Raw genomic sequence first — 16,078 nt, 5'->3', positions numbered from 1 at the left:
CTTTAAAAAAACTTATTAATTTTAGTAAGACTTGTTAACTTTATATTTAATATATTTGGCAGCAAGGCAAAATGCTTTCCTTTTTTGAGACTTTCAATAAACAAAGGACACTAAAAGCAATGGATCTACTGCTGCTTTTCATAGGGTAAAGCCTTTGCCTGTGAGTCTGGCTCAGAAGGCAGGGTTCATTCTAGATTGCTCTCAGCATGGAAGCTCATTTTGCAATAATATTCTAGAATGGCTATTGCCATTTTGGGGTTCTCTGGAACATCTGTTGTCTGCTCTCTAACAGAGACATTGTTATGGTCATTCACATGTGTGCGTTTAACTATTGTAATTTGTTCCAAATGGGGCTTCTCTAGAAACTGATTAATGTGGCTGCCATTTTCTCCTTGGTATAGGAACAATGGAATCTGTGAATATCTGCCATCTACACTGGTTTCCAATAAGGAATCAGATCTAATTGAAGGTTTCGCTGACTATATGTAAAGCCTTTGATAATCTAGGTTTCAGGTGCTCGAGTGCTTGTCCCTCCTTCTATGCTTCTCCAAAGGCATTTGGGATAGGCTGGATTTTTGCCCTATAGACTTCTTGCTGAATGGACTCTCAGTGAAACTCCATCCCTGAAGGTGTCTGCTGGAGTCATAGAATCATAGAAGATTAGGGTTGCAACAGACCTCAGGAGGTCATCTAGTCCAACCCTCTGCTCAAAGCAGGATCAACCCCAACTAAATCATCCCAGCCAGGGCTTTGTCAAGCCAGGCCTTAAAAACCTCTAAGGATGGAGATACCACCACCTCCCTAGGTAACCTTTCCAGTGCTTCACCACCCTCCTAGGGAAATAGTTTTTCTTAATATCCAACTTGGACCTCCCCCACTGCAACCTGAGACCATTGCTCCTTGTTCTGTCATCTGCCACCATTGAGAACAGCAGATATCCATCCTCTTTGGAACCCCCCTTCAGGTAGTTGAAGGCTGCTATCAAATCCGACCCTCACTCTTCTCTTCTGCATACTAAATAAGCCTAGTTTCCTCAACCTCTCCTCATAAGTCATGTGCCCCAGCCCCCTAATAATTTTTGTTGCTCTCCACTGGACTCTCTCCAATTTGTCCACACCTTTCCACAGTAGGGGCCCCAAAACTGGATGCAATACTCCAGATGTGGCCTCACCAGTGCAGAATAGAGGGGAATAATCACTTCTGGGTAGGGATTATTCTTTGAAAATCTGCTTTCAGTATTGAATGCCCAAGCTGACTTGGTGTTCAGGCCTCCTCTGGATGCTCCACAAGTGGGATTTTCAAATCTTTATTGCTATGATCTTATGGTTTCCAGTCACAACTTTTGTTTGTTTCTAAATGCCACTGTCTTCTCCCTCTCCTTTAGAGCCACAGAAAACTTTTCAGTAATCCTCTGTGGCTTACTGTGTCCTCTCCAGCACCTGAATTGATACAAAAATCTCAAAAATAGGGAGAGGGAAGAATTGGTTGCTGTTTATGTTATATTAAATTAGCTTTTCTCATTCTGTGCTTAGATATTGGAGCACTGGGATATTAATCAGATAAGGTTAGTTTCTATGCACTATTACCAAAATTTTCAAAACCATGAGAAGGCATAAATATCTATTAAATACCCATCTGGGGACTCAAGAGTTTTTAAAAGTTATTTCAATTTAAATTAGATTTAAAAGTTAGCGTTTGACAGCACCTAAGGGCCCAATAGGATTTTCAAAAGCACCCATGCAATTTTCCTCCATGCTTAGCTTGATTTGAAATTCCCCACTAGCTTCACATTAGCATATGTACATTAACAATTTATATTCACAGGAGACTGTAAATACCACTTGTGGATTTATAGGTACTCCATTACACCGAATATCTCTGCAGTCCAGCACCATCTATCATAAAACTGCCATTATTTCTTTTTATTTAAGAGATAAGGTCAGTGGAATTGTTTTATCAAAAGCAAAGGTCTCAATAAATCGTGAGGCAAAGATGAGTATGTATTTTCAAAGCAGAGAATGCTGGTCTTGTAACAGCAGCTTTAATTCTGCTCTACACCAAATAACTAATGTAGACTTAATTATTATATCTGATAGATTATGGTGCTATTAAATGACAAATCACTGTGTTACTACTGAATCTGACATGGTTTTGGGCTTGAGCGTACAAAGTGCTAGGTGCTTCCTGTGAGAGGCTGAGGACTCCCTCTGGTTTCTGTGAGCTATTAGCACCCTCCTTGCTCAGGAGACACCCAACACTTCATAGGATGAAACCCTTAGGAGCAAATCTTGAGGAGTTGACCCACTATTAATAGAACTGTTTTCATATTTTCTTAAATGTTACTGAAAATAGGTTGTTTGTATTTAATCATGCCCCTGCACTGTCTACAGCTCAAATTTTGCCACATTGTGCTAATACATGAGAACCAGAAAATGACACATTAAAAACAAAAATGAAAACTACTAATTTATTTTCAACTGAGTAAATTTAGGGTTCATCCTGCAAACCTTTATTCACATAAGTAGTCCTTACAATAGACTCCTTGTATAGCTGCATGAATAAGGATTTTCAGGATCTTAGTTTGTGAGGTATTAAACAGTCAGGGAAATGCATGATCTCATAGGATTGGAGCTATTATCAGTCCTGAAAAAAAATCAATGTAAAAACTAAATATCACTAATGATTAAGTTTAGCTTTTTGAATTTTCCATTTGAACAATCAAAGGTACTGTTAGTAGCACAAATAATTTAAGTAGTTTAAAAGCTTAATTTCTATAATTAAAAAATGTAATATTTACCTAATTGCCTAAAACATCTGGGCCAGATCTGTAGGACTAGTCCTTCTGCCCTTTGCTCAGCTCAGGAGAGGGCATAGGTAGTTTTAAAGCCACTCTAAAACTTCCCCAGGCCTGTGGTACAAATTATAGCTGCTTCAGAACTGCTATAAATTGTGCCAGATGCTGATGGCTTCCAAGGGCCATTATGACAGCCAGCAATTAGCTGGATTTGGTGGCTCCCTGGCCATGTGAGGAGAAAATGTTTTTAAAGAGTCTAATAATCAGTTTCTTCTAATCTGGGACCCTGACCACACATTCATCCATTCATAATTGTATGGCTATTGCATGGTGTCAATACAGGGAAGAGTTAAGGCTATCTGGGTGCCTTAATTGTGCACTTCTTACCTTAATATGTTTGGATTTCTTTTAAGTGCAACCTCCACACTAGATTTATGGGATAATTACAACATCCATCAATTGTTTTCTCTCTAAATCACTGATTTGCTCTCCTAAAACTTAACTCATCTTAATGTAGTTTTCGTGTGGGAGCTATATTCACAAAAAAGGTTAATGGTGACCAGATACTTAGCACAATTAATATTAAACAATGGGGAAGAAACACAAGACAAAACAAGGAAAGAACAGGTTAAAGAATATTTAGATAAATTAGATGTGCAGTATTCAAGTCCATAGGGCCTGATGAAATTCCTCCTATTTGGTTTAGCTACTTCCTTGATCTTGAAACTGTTAGCCATTATCTTTGAGAATTTATAGAGGACAGATGAGGTCTTAGGGTGCTGGAGAAAGGTGCTATGTTTTCCAATATTTTAAAAGGGGAATAAAGAGGAATTGAGGAATTACAAGCTAGGAGAGGGCAACATGAGTTAAGGGGGGAGGGGGAGGGATAGTAAAGAGGGCACCACTTTCTCCCCATAACAATGAGTGATGAAATGTCACTACTATGGTTCTTTTAATAGATGCACGGATGAGACCTATGTTACATAATTTATCTCTCAGACACTGAAGTATATGAGGAAAGTGCTGTCACCACAATACTGCAGACACAGTGAGCTCAAGGTGTCTTTCCTGGCATTGTATTTTACTGTGCCCATGACCAGGCTGCTTGCCTCAGGATGGACTTTTTGTTTGGCTACAGTGACACCCCCCCACCCCCCGCCACAGGGGCTGGAACTAGGGGTGCTGTGGCACCCTCCCCCGGCTTGAAGTGGTTTCCATTATATCCAGGGTTTACAGTTCGGTTCAATGACTCTCAGCACCCCCACTATACAAATTGTTCCAGCGCCCCTGCTTCCTGTGGCAAAGGTGCTATCGGTATCACCGGGACTGACTCAATATTGACAACCCTCTGCCTTTGAAAATCACAAATCGCCCCCCCCCCCCAAAACAACAACCACCATCCACCCAGGATAATTTTACAAATGACACGGGGGGTGTCCTTTTTATTGGCCTTGGAGCGGGGGGAGAGAAGAGGCGCGGGGGAGAAAGGCAGGACACTCACAAGGCCTAAGAACGTGGCTGGAAGGGAAGCGGAGTCTCGTGACTCCCGGAGCTGGGGCTCGAGGAGACAACGGGCGGGGGGGGGGTGCGACTGCAGGACGCGCGAGCGCTGTGTCTGTGGGGGCCCTGGCCCGTCGCCCATGGGACCCCGCCTCAGTGGGAGAGGGCGCGGGTGGCCCCCGGGTGGCGGCACTGGAGCCGGGGGCTGCCAAGCCCGGAGCCAGGCCCGGCCAGGCCGCGTGGCTGAGCGCCGGCTCCGCTGGGTGGCGCCGCCGAGTCTCGCATCGCCGCCGCGCCCTGACCCCGCGCCCGGAAGCGGCGGCGGGGACGAGCCGGGCTGGAGGCGGAGGCAGTGGGCGGCGGTGGCAGCGGCCAGGCGCTGGGACCCGGCCCCCCTCCCCGCCCCGGCGCATGGCAGCGCGGTGAGCGGGCGGCGCAGGGTGATGGTGGTCGGCGGGTCATGCTGCTGAAGCTCCTGCAGAGACAGACCTACACCTGCCTGTCCCACAGGTATGGGCCCTGCCTCTGCCTCGGGGGCCTGGTCCTCGTCCTCGTCTCCGCCCTGCAGTTCGGAGAGGTCAGTAACGGCCGGGCCGCTCCCCCTCCCCCACTCCGCGCGCGCGCTTCCTGCTCGCCTCCCTGCGCAGCGCCCACCCGGCGCGCGCGCGCCCTGATCCCCTCCACCCCCCCCCCGCAGCGCCCACTCTGCCCGCGTGCCATGGTCCCCTCCACCCCCCGCAGCACCCAGTCCGCGCCCGCGCGCCCTGGTCCCCTCCACCCCCCGCAGCACCCAGTCCGCGCCCGCGCGCCCTGGTCCCCTCCACCCCCCGCAGCACCCAGTCCGCGCCCGCGCGCCCTGGTCCCCTCCACCCCCCGCAGCACCCAGTCCGCGCCCGCGCGCCCTGGTCCCCTCCACCCCCCGCAGCACCCAGTCCGCGCCCGCGCGCCCTGGTCCCCTCCACCCCCCGCAGCACCCAGTCCGCGCCCGCGCGCCCTGGTCCCCTCCACCCCCCGCAGCACCCAGTCCGCGCCCGCGCGCCCTGGTCCCCTCCACCCCCCGCAGCACCCAGTCCGCGCCCGCGCGCCCTGGTCCCCTCCACCCCCCGCAGCACCCAGTCCGCGCCCGCGCGCCCTGGTCCCCTCCACCCCCCGCAGCACCCAGTCCGCGCCCGCGCGCCCTGGTCCCCTCCACCCCCCGCAGCACCCAGTCCGCGCCCGCGCGCCCTGGTCCCCTCCACCCCCCGCAGCACCCAGTCCGCGCCCGCGCGCCCTGGTCCCCTCCACCCCCCGCAGCACCCAGTCCGCGCCCGCGCGCCCTGGTCCCCTCCACCCCCCGCAGCACCCAGTCCGCGCCCGCGCGCCCTGGTCCCCTCCACCCCCCGCAGCACCCAGTCCGCGCCCACGCGCCCTGGTCCCCTCCACCCCCCGCAGCACCCAGTCTGCCCGCGCCCCCTGGTCCCCTCCTCTCCCCGCAGCACCCAGTCCGCGCCCGCGCCCCCTGGTCCCCCTTCTCCCCGCAGCACCCAGTCCGCGCCCGCGCTCCCTGGTCCCCCCTTCTCCCCGCAGCACCCAGTCCGCGCCCGCGCTCCCTGGTCCCCCCTTCTCCCCGCAGCACCCAGTCCGCGCCCGCGCTCCCTGGTCCCCCCTTCTCCCCGCAGCACCCAGTCCGCGCCCGCGCTCCCTGGTCCCCCCCTTCTCCCCGCAGCACCCAGTCCGCGCCCGCGCTCCCTGGTCCCCCCTCTCCCTGCAGCACCCACCCTGCGTGTCCGCCCTGCGCCCTCCCACCGCAACACCCACCCCACGCCTTGCTCCATCTCCGCAGCACCCACTCCGCGAATGTGCCATGCTCTCCCGGTCCCCCCCTCCCCCTCTGCTCCACAGCACCCCCCCATGCATCTTACCACTTCCCGGCCCTCCCTCCTCCTGCAGCACCCACTCCACACGTGTGCCATGCTCCCCCTTCCCCCGCAGCACCCACTCCGTGTGTGTGCCATGTTCCCACTCCCCGCACAGCACCCACTCCGTGTGCCATGCTCCCCCGGCCCCTTCCTCTCCACAGCAACTCCCCCGCACATCTTACCTGTTCACCCCGCCCCCTTGCTTTTCTCCCCCCCCCCCCCGTCTGCATTTGCCCAGCCAGTCCCATCTGTGGTGCTCCTGCCTGATGCACCCACCTTGTGCATGTGCCCTGCAGCACTGCTCCCCTGAGTCCCTGCCTCCTTCCCTCTGCAGCACCCTGTGCCCCTGTAGCAGCCCCCACTTCCCTTCTGAGCACCCTCGCAGCACCCACCCTGTGCATATGCCCTGAAGCACAACTGTGCCCCTCCCCTCCCCAACCTTCCCTCTTGCTTCTGCCTTTAAACACTTGCCTTAAGTATGTGAATTACTTCCTCCCACAGTACCCTCTTTCCCCTTTACTATCAAGCTCTGATGCTCCTGCAGAGCTCCCCACCCCCACCTTCTGACATTTACCATAATACAATGCCCGATCTCCACTGTCATGCCCTGTGCTTCCACAGCACCTACCCCAGTATGCTGGCTTCCCCATGCAGGACCCTGTGCCTACGCAGAAGCACCCACACATCCCCTCCTATAACTTGTGTTTCCAAAATGCCCATCTCCAGTGCTTCCCCTGCCCTCTGAGTACTACCACCCCTGTGCTCTTGCCTTTCCTCCCTATATTCCCCCATGCCCAGTGGACTGGCTGCTCCATGGTATGCAGCACTTGCTCCAATGTCTCTGCGGCACCATCACAGAACCCTCTTCAGTATCCCCATGCAGTACCCATCTACAGCACTTGACCCACGGTGCTACTGCCTCCATACAACCTTGCCTTCTGCAGAAGTTAACAGCACACCAGTTCAGTGCCCCTAAGTGCCCTTGCTCCTAGGCCTTTCCCTAGCCCATCATCAACCACTACTTCTCCTGTGCCACTCCTATCCAGTGTCCCTGCTTCACACCTTGTAGCACTTTCACCCATGGATGCTCTGTTTTGATGTCTTGAATTTATCACTCTCTCAAGTGCTGTTCTTCCCTTAAGCAACTCCCACTCTCTTCTCGTGCAACATTCTTGCCTTCCTATTGCTCTCCACTGAGACAGCCATATTTGCTGTGGGGAACTGAATGTGGAATTTTGATGTATTTGGTATATTCAGAATACAGGGATTTGTGTATAATGCAAATTGGATCCCCTTCAGCTAATCACAATGCAGGGATTTGTGAAATTGCCAATTAAACATTCAGTTCTGGGGCACTACTCAATATGGTCATATTTACCCTTATTTTTAATATCTTACTGAGCTCTTTATCGGGCCAAATTATGTTACATCTGTGCAACCTATTAAGATCACCTCACTGAAAGTGTAAGTTAAGGCCAAATTTGGTCATATATGTAAAACCCCTCAAGTCAGTTAGCTGACTTCTGTTTTGGAAAGTGGATTTAGGCAACTTAATTTTAAATTCTTTATTCAGCTACTAGTTTGTATGTAAGGCTATATGTTTTTAATATGCTAAGCAGAAAACTTATATCCAAGCATAACCACAGTAATTTTTGTTGTGTGTATATCGGTACTGCCTAGTGGCAGCTGAGATCCTTGCACTGTTGTTGTACTAAGCACTCTACAAACACATACACCTTGTGTTCACTAGAGAGTTTTTTTTAAATGTTAGTTAACACGTGTGTAGGAGCCTAGTGTAAATAAGTTTCAGGTAAGGTTCACCTTGATCAGGTAATGTGTTAAAACTACAATATTCTAGTCTATACACAGATCTTAACGCGTCTCAAAACAGCTAATATGTAAAAATACACCTCTTTTCCAGTATAGCCAGGGACATCCTTGCTCTAAGAGTTTACAGTGTAAGTAGACAAGAAAGAAGAAGGGAGGGAAGGGTGACAGAGGTATAAAGGAATGAAGTATCTTGACCAAGGTGAAACAGCAGGTCAGTGAAAGGTTAGGGAATAGAACCCTGGTCTCAGAACCTTGTTAGACACTGCCTGTTTTGTAAGTAGTTTTACTTTGCTCTGAAATTGCTGTTCTGATGCCAAGATAACACAAAGGAAAAGGTGTATGATGATGCTTTGATATTGCTGACAGTATGAAATGAATCCTCTATCTGGGTGGGGTGTGATTCTTGTTGACTCTTGAGCTTGTGAAAGAATCACAGTTTAAAAAAATCCAACCCAACACATGCCAGGATTTAGATTTTCAATGTGATCAGCATTTGTTGACTCTAGCTCCAATTTGATTAGCAGTCCTGCATCATGAAAGCAGTTTGTATTGCAGTTTAATATTTTAAGATAAAATACTTGAGATTTTTGAAAATTGAAGCAGTTTTATAATCAAGTAGCATGTACAATTTTGTTTTGCAGGAGAACACAGGGAACTAATATACTATATGTCTTTACTGAAAAATGCCATTCTTCTTTTGGTCCATTTCAGAAATATTGTATGAATTTTAAATGTCAAGAAAAGGGCCTTTCAATCTTGAATGGTCTCAGCAGGCCTGGGCAGTGAGAGACTGGGTACAATCTTCACTTTCTCAGAGGCCTTGGTTTCTTTGTTTGTATAACCTCCATCCCCTCCCTCTTCAGATGATTTATCATTATCACTTTTTTTTATCAGGGCAGGCTGATTGGAGCTCTCTTTAGAGCTATGTTAATGCCACTTTTGAATGGCCGGTTGTTACCACAGTAGGGGAATTGAGTTCTTCTTCTCCCCTGCAGCCTGGAGAGCTGAACTTGGTATTTCCAACCTCCTGCTGCTCAGCAATATCATCAGTATTTTGACTGGCCTGCTTTTATCGTTTTTAATATTTTTGTTCCGTAAATAATATGCAACTTAATTTTTTCCTAACAAATGGGCTGAACTGCCTGGAATGATTTGCATATGCACAGATACAGTAAACACACTTAACTATATATCAGGTCAACACAATCAAAAAAGAAATAAACACAAGCTTTTGAAAATGACAACTGCAAATTTGGGGGATTGTCAAAATCAAATAGAATCAGAGGGAACACGGGCCTGCAAATGCAACATAAAAATACCCTTCAGATCTTAAAGATCTCAGTCCTCTAGCACTTTCTCTATTTCTACCTAGATATCGGGAGGATTTCTTAGGGAATTTATCCAGATTTTATCAAACAGAGAATGTTTGTGGAGGGTAAGTATGCCTTTTTGTAAAATGGATGCTAAGAGGCTGGAAGCCCATGTTGGGGGCACTGTTATTTCATTGTGCATTCATTTAGAGCAGTATCTTACCACTAATTTTCCTGTGTTTTGAAACTGACTAGTGATTGTGCAATGTATATGTTACATTGTCCTTTGCAACTCCTGGTGATAAAATCATATCTAAAAATAAACTAAAACATATACTTGTTTGCATGTGATGTGCAGTTAGAAACCCCAAATCCAATGTGCACATCTGATAACGGATGAGAAATCTCCCACAAATGGTGGTCACATGCCAGAGTTTTATAAGCTTGCATATGTCAATAATTATCAGTTTATAAGATGAACAGAATTAATTCTTCTGTTTAATGGAGGAATTCATCTTAGATAAAATTCCATTAGAATAAACTACATTTAGGAATGTTAAAGTTGAACAGCAATGAAAAATCAGGAAATGCCAAAGACCTGGTTGGACAGGCAACTTTAACTCCTCCCCCTTTGATTATGCTAAACACCTTGGGAATGAATTCACTGTGCAATGCATTTAGCCACCTATTTATGCATGACTAAGAATTTGTCTACACTGCCCCTGTGTTTGGACTATAGAGGTGTGGATAGTGGTGGGCACTGAAGTGTTGAGCTGTAATTCCCTTGCGTGGACACTGCAGGCATGAACTAAAAGGTTCCTAGTTCGCATTAATGTAATCCTGTTTGAAGAGGATTATGTTAATGCGAACTAGGTACCTTTTAAATGTAGTCCTCTTCAAACAGGAGTACATCAATGTGAACTAGGAATCGCTTAGTTTGCGGCTGCAATATTCACACAGGGGAACACTTTGGTGTCCCCGCTATTCAGATCCCCATAGTCCAGAAGGCGGGGCTCTGTAGAGAGGTCCTGAGTTTTTTCATGTAGAACTAGAGCCAGGGCCGGTGCAAGGATGTTTTGCGCCCTAGGCGAAACTTTCACCTTGTGCTCCCCCTTCCCTCCCCCCCGGACTCTCACACAGTTGACACAAAGTATTAGCGAAATGATGCAGCAGCAATTGCCAGAGTCTTAGATCTGAAACAACTCAAGAAAAATAGTTAGCTTCAGTTGACAGCCTCCGAAAACTAGTAAACTTAGCATGATAAACAGTCTGTCAGAATGGGTAACGGCTGCGTGCGATGTCATTGCCACTTTGTACCATAGTGAAGCAGTACGCTTGTCCCACCCACCCCCGACACTGTCCCCGGAACACAGCCCTCCCCAGAGCCCCCCGGCACACAACCCCTCTGCCTCCCCTCGGAGCCTGGCAAGACATACAGTGTCGTCCCCCCCCAAACCCAGACCAGCGCACTCCGCCTCGCTCCACAGCCCTCTCCTTGGCCGGCTTGGCCCGCTGGTCCCCCACAAAGCCTAGCCCAGCACACAGGGTCCCCCCTTTACAGCGCCCAGCCAGACACACAGCCCCCTTCGACCCCCCTCCGCCTTCTCCCCCAGCACACGGCACCCTCCCCCCGCCTTCTCTCCCCCCCCCCCCCGACACACAGCATGCCCCCTCCCCCTCAGCCCTGCCCAGCACACGGCTGAGTCCTGCTCCTGTCTCCAGAGTGTGGCACGCAGCCCCCTCCGGCCCAGCTTGCCCGTACCTCAGCCTGGCCGGCCCACGGGACCCTGCCCCCCGCTCCAGAGCTTGGCATACAGCCTTCTCCCACCCCCTTCTCCCCAGCCAGCCACGCCACGCCGTCCCTCCCCCCAGAACCTGGCACACAGGGTCCCCGGCACCAGCAAGCCCCTGCCTCCCCCCCACGGAGCAGAGCCCCCCGGGCAGCACATGGAGCCCCCTCCCCGGCAGCCCTAGCCTTCCCCCTCGCTCTGCCCCCACAGTCCGGGTGTCCAGTGCTCCCTCCCTGCTGCCCGCTTCACCTCCTGGGGTCCGGGGGAGCAGGGGCGGGGCACGGGACTGGCACCTGCAGGGGGAAAGGCAGGGGGAGAGCGATCAGCGCAGGGGGGGCGACCCCAAGCCCGCTCCCCCTTCCGCCCGGCCGCCTCCCATCTGCGAGCTCGTCGCCGCTCATCCTGCCAGAGCCCTTTTTGGCACCCCCAAATCTTGGTGCCTTAGGCGGCCACCTAGTTCACCTAGTGGGTACACCAGCCCTGACTAGAGCTGATTACTCAGACTTCCACCACTTTGTCTCTGTTTTTCAAACTTTTTGCGTTTTTCATTGATATTTTGATTTGATGGCTATTGTTGGATTCTATTTAGAATACTGGTAAAACTGGCTAAATATTAGTGCAAAATATACTTCACCTGCCTGAAATGTACTTTTCACTCACTATTTGTTCAAGTCACAACAGATCTTCACAAAATCACTCAAAGGTACTGCTTATCAGTGAGGGCTGTCTCCTTGCACATTTCAGCTCGCTACCCTTCAGCCATTTAAGCACAAGAGCTGTTCAGAAACAGTCACATATATTTTAATGGTAAGAGTGTATTTTTGTCACTCTTCTCGTGCTTAAAAATGACTGAATCGTGTTTGAATAAAGTTTCTAGAATAATTTGCCCGTGGGCAGACACCAAGCATAAGAAGATGTTGAAAATTATGAGCTATCAGAACTGGGGTGATAGTACTTTAGTTATAGCTATTGCTTGTGATCCAATTATAAAACAGAGGGAGACTGCTATCCTGTTGCAGAACTTAATACTGATGCCAGAGTGGCACTTGCAATTAAGCAAAATTGGGTTTGCCTGCTGTAAATCCACCGCAGTAGGCATTAGTGCTGCCAGTAAAATGGGTAGATAAGGCAAATCATTCAAAACTGATAACATACTGGTAGCTCAATATGTGAAAGTTGGCTTGTTGGCATCAAGCCCCATCTATGAGTTGAAGCTCAGTGCTATTTAAGTACAGTTCAAACTTTTTTGTATCCAGTAAGTGTTATAACCAGATTTAAATATTGCATCCCACAGTTAGGTTGGAACATGGTTGTTGAACTTCATTATGGCGGAGTTTGGTTATAGACAATTTTTGACTGAGCTTCTCTTGGTGGTTCAGCTTTGTTCAAAGCCCTGTGTAGATGGAACATGAGTGAAACACATATTTGGATTACTAATACAATAGCTTCAGGGTAGAGACTTTCTTCCTAGTTGTTCATATGGCACTTAGTACAGTGGGGTCCTAATCTTAGATTCCTTAGGCATTACTGTAATACAAATAACAGAATGTGGCTGCCTTCTTCATAGAAAAAGGGGTACGTCAGGAGTGACAAACATGACATTTATCTTAAAATGTGGTATTGCTGCAGTCGTATAGTACTGTGACTAGTTCTTTAATTATAGAATATAATCCAGAATGCACAGAATGTGATTTAATGCATCTTAAATTACTGCATATATGCTTGGAGTGGTGATGCTCCTATTTAGCTGGTTGAATAATACATTTTGTCATTCTCTTTTATTGAGGCACGTATTATACTTATTCGTACCACCATTATGCAAGGAAACAGAAAAGAAAAAGTCCCCAAAACTTGTCCCAGTGCCTAGTCATGCAGTTAACGTCTTCATTGCTTTTAGCAGGTCAAAGCAGCTAGTGAAGTTGACATGGGATTCATAAATCTTTGTTTTTGTAAGGTGACACATAGGTCCTTATGGTTCAACTGATATATGTGACAAGGTATTTGCACAGTTAACCCTCTTCTGTCTCAAAAATTGTATTCATAATATGATTGAGATTTCATTGTCTCAGAATTCTAAAGTGTAGATTATGCTTGGATTCATCATTTTTAGTAATAACATCTACATTAAAAAGTACTGTTTGCCAGCTTAGTTCTGTGTTAAACTAGTTTCTGAGACTGTGAGGAGACCAGCATATCTGCTAGAGAGAGAGGGAAGAGACTTAGATGAAAAACAGATTTTTTGCATTGTATTATTTTAAGATAAGCATTTATTTACCTTCACATTGAAATAGCAATGAGCAAGTTATGCTTCTTTTGTAAATTCTGTCTCCGTGTGTGAGAAGGACGAGAACTGACAGGCATGGTTTTGGTTTCAAAGAGCCTTTTTTTGCAGACTTGGAAGGAGGTTTATATGTGCTTGTGGTAGGTCCAAATAAGTTGACACTAGACCTGATCCTGTACCCATGTAAGTCAATGTAGGAGGCTTGTCATTGACTTCGGTGATGAATGATTCAGCTCATTGTGGAGGTGGCTTTAGAAATGTTGTATTCTGTGAATGCTAGCTTATTTTGTCGTTTGATGTTCTCTTTTAATGCAAGGAAGAAGCAACCATATAAATGGCACCCAGCCTGGTGAATAATTGGTATGAAGTATTAAGAATTATTTTTAAAAAGTAGTGTCATGTTGAGGGGGAGAGGAAATAATCTCCTTTTATGGTAATTATTTAGTAAACTCTGAGAACTGGTAGGTAAAGTCCCATAGGAAGAAAATCTAAGAGAAAAAAAGAGCTCAGGAGAGCTTGCAGTTTCTCAGAGAAACTATATTAAAGGCTCAACAGCAAACTGGCCTGATATGAAGGAAAGATAGGAAGACTAGAACGAGACCAATATGGTTCTATCAGGAACTCTGGAGTGTCCTGAAAATAAAAAAAGAATCCTACAAAAAGTGGAGACATGGACAAATTGCTAAGGAGAAATACAAAAGGCTATCCCAAGCCATCAGGGACAAAATCAGAAAAGTGAAGGCACAAAATGAATTATACCTAGCAAGGGACAGAAAAATCAGTTAGGAGCAAAAGAAAGACACAGTCCTCTGCTTAGTGGGTAAGGAGAGTTAATAACTGATGATATCAATAAGGCTGCGGTATTTAATGCCCATTTTGCTTCAGTCTTCCCTAAAAAGGTAAGTTGTCGCCAGATACTCAACACAGTTAATATTAACAACAAAGATGGAAGGTACACAAGCCAGACTAGGGGAAAGAATATGTTAAAGAATATTTAGATAAGTTAGGTGTATTCAGGTCGGCAGGGCCTGATGAAATTCACACTGGAGTATTTAAGGAACTAGCTGAAGCAATCTCAAAACCGTTAGTGATTGTTTTCAAGAATTCATGAAGGATATTGTTGTACCAATAAAATAAAAACCAGCAGGATCTTATTAAAAGGGAAAAAGGCAAAATACCACATTTATTGTGAATACAGAAAGAATCATAGTAAGCGGTTAGTTATAGGTATAACATTCCATTCAATCTCATATTTATTCACACATTCATTCATACACACACACACACACACACACAGGTTCTGCAAGGTTGTTATCATAGTTACCAGCCTTGGAGTTGCTCATGCCAAGCCACTGGCCAGGTAGCCTGGACATGAGGAGGGAGCAGGGCCTTGTCAGATGCTCATCGATATGCTCCTGGAAGTTGGTTTGCAGAATCAGACCCCAAAGTTCTCACTTTCTAGAGTCCATTTTTATAGGAATTTCTTCCTATGCCAGTCTATGGGAATTGCTTCATCATGCTGTTGCTGCATCAATCAGCAGATAGCACATTCCTGACGGCTCTGTGCTGCTAGATGTTATCTTGTTCTTTGGTTCTCCCATTCTTGACGCTGTTGGGTGGATTCCAGTCTGCCCTCCAGGGGTCCTCTGGTTATTTCCACTTGACGCCTTCTTCAGCCGATGGACACTGGATTCTTAGGCTGGCACCTCCCTGATCATTCAGTTATTATCCACACCAAGCATCCATCCACATACATCCTCTGTCTCTATTTTAATCACAATTGTTAATACAACAAAGGGGCAGGGAGTCTCTGGGTGCTGTTTCTGTTGTTACAGAGTATTGCTTTGAGTCTCTCTCTCTGTGAATTGCTTTGAGAACAGACTCTGTCTTAGAATGTACTAACGCAATTAGCAGCTTGCAAGTTTCACACATAGAGGGAGAGAAACAGTACCAAAAACCAAAAAACTAATTATTAATTAGTAATACCCTGGAATTTAAACTATGGGGAGTCAAACTCATTTGTGATTTTAATACAGAACTTCTTTAATATGATCCAACAATGGGTGAAGTCCCAGAGGGCTGGAGAAGGCCAAACATAGTACCTGTCCCTCTAAAGGGGAACAAAGAGGACCTGGGGAATTATAAACCAGTCAGCCTAACTTGGATACTTCAGAATATTATTAAACAATGAATTTGTAAGCACCAAGAGCAGGGGTGGGCAAACTTTTTGGCCCGAGGGCCACATCTGGGTGTGGAAATTGTATGGCGGGCCATGAACACTCATGAAATTGGGGGTTGGGGTGCGGGAGGGGGTGAGGGCTCTGGCTGGGGGGTGCGGACTCTGGGGGTGGGATTGGGGATGAGGGGATGCAGGAGGGTGCTCCGGGCTGGGACGGAGTGGTTCGGAGGGTGGGAGGGGGTTCAGGGCTGGGGCTGGGTTGGGGCGCGGGAGGCAGTCCGGGGTGCAGGCTCCAGGCAGTGCTTACCTCAAGCAGCTCCCAGAAGCCGCGGCATGTCCCGCCTCCATCTCCTACATGGAGGCGTGGCCAGGCAGCTCTACGCATTGTCCCATTTGCAGGCACCCCCCCGTAGCTCCCATTGGCCGCGGTTCCTGGCCAATGGGAGTTGCGGGGACGGCACCCTGGGAGGGGGCAGTGTGCAGAGCCCCCTGGCTG

General features: G+C 47.8%; 1 protein-coding gene across 9 annotated transcripts in view; it reads left to right on the top strand.

The window, feature by feature from the left end:
* The first annotated feature begins 4,589 nt into the window (after positions 1–4,589).
* GNPTAB (N-acetylglucosamine-1-phosphate transferase subunits alpha and beta) overlaps positions 4,590–16,078 on the top strand; it is a 69,829-nt gene continuing 58,340 nt past the window's right edge. For 4 of the 9 annotated variants that reach the window (XM_037879492.2, XM_037879516.2, XM_037879509.2 and 1 more), the window contains exons 1-2: positions 4,606–4,871; positions 9,395–9,457. In XM_037879492.2, the coding sequence (XP_037735420.1) occupies positions 4,755–4,871; positions 9,395–9,457 (180 nt within the window). In that variant the 5' untranslated portion in view covers positions 4,606–4,754. Of the gene's footprint in view, positions 4,872–9,394; positions 9,458–16,078 lie in introns of all 9 variants that reach the window. The other 5 variants (XM_043541785.1, XM_043541796.1, XM_037879517.2 and 2 more) reach the window with 4 other exon arrangements.

The sequence above is a fragment of the Chelonia mydas genome, chromosome 1, assembly GCF_015237465.2.
Source record: "Chelonia mydas isolate rCheMyd1 chromosome 1, rCheMyd1.pri.v2, whole genome shotgun sequence".
Taxonomy (NCBI): Eukaryota; Metazoa; Chordata; order Testudines; family Cheloniidae; genus Chelonia; species Chelonia mydas.
Note: the sequence above shows the minus strand (reverse complement) of the source record. Positions and strands in the feature narration are given on the sequence as shown.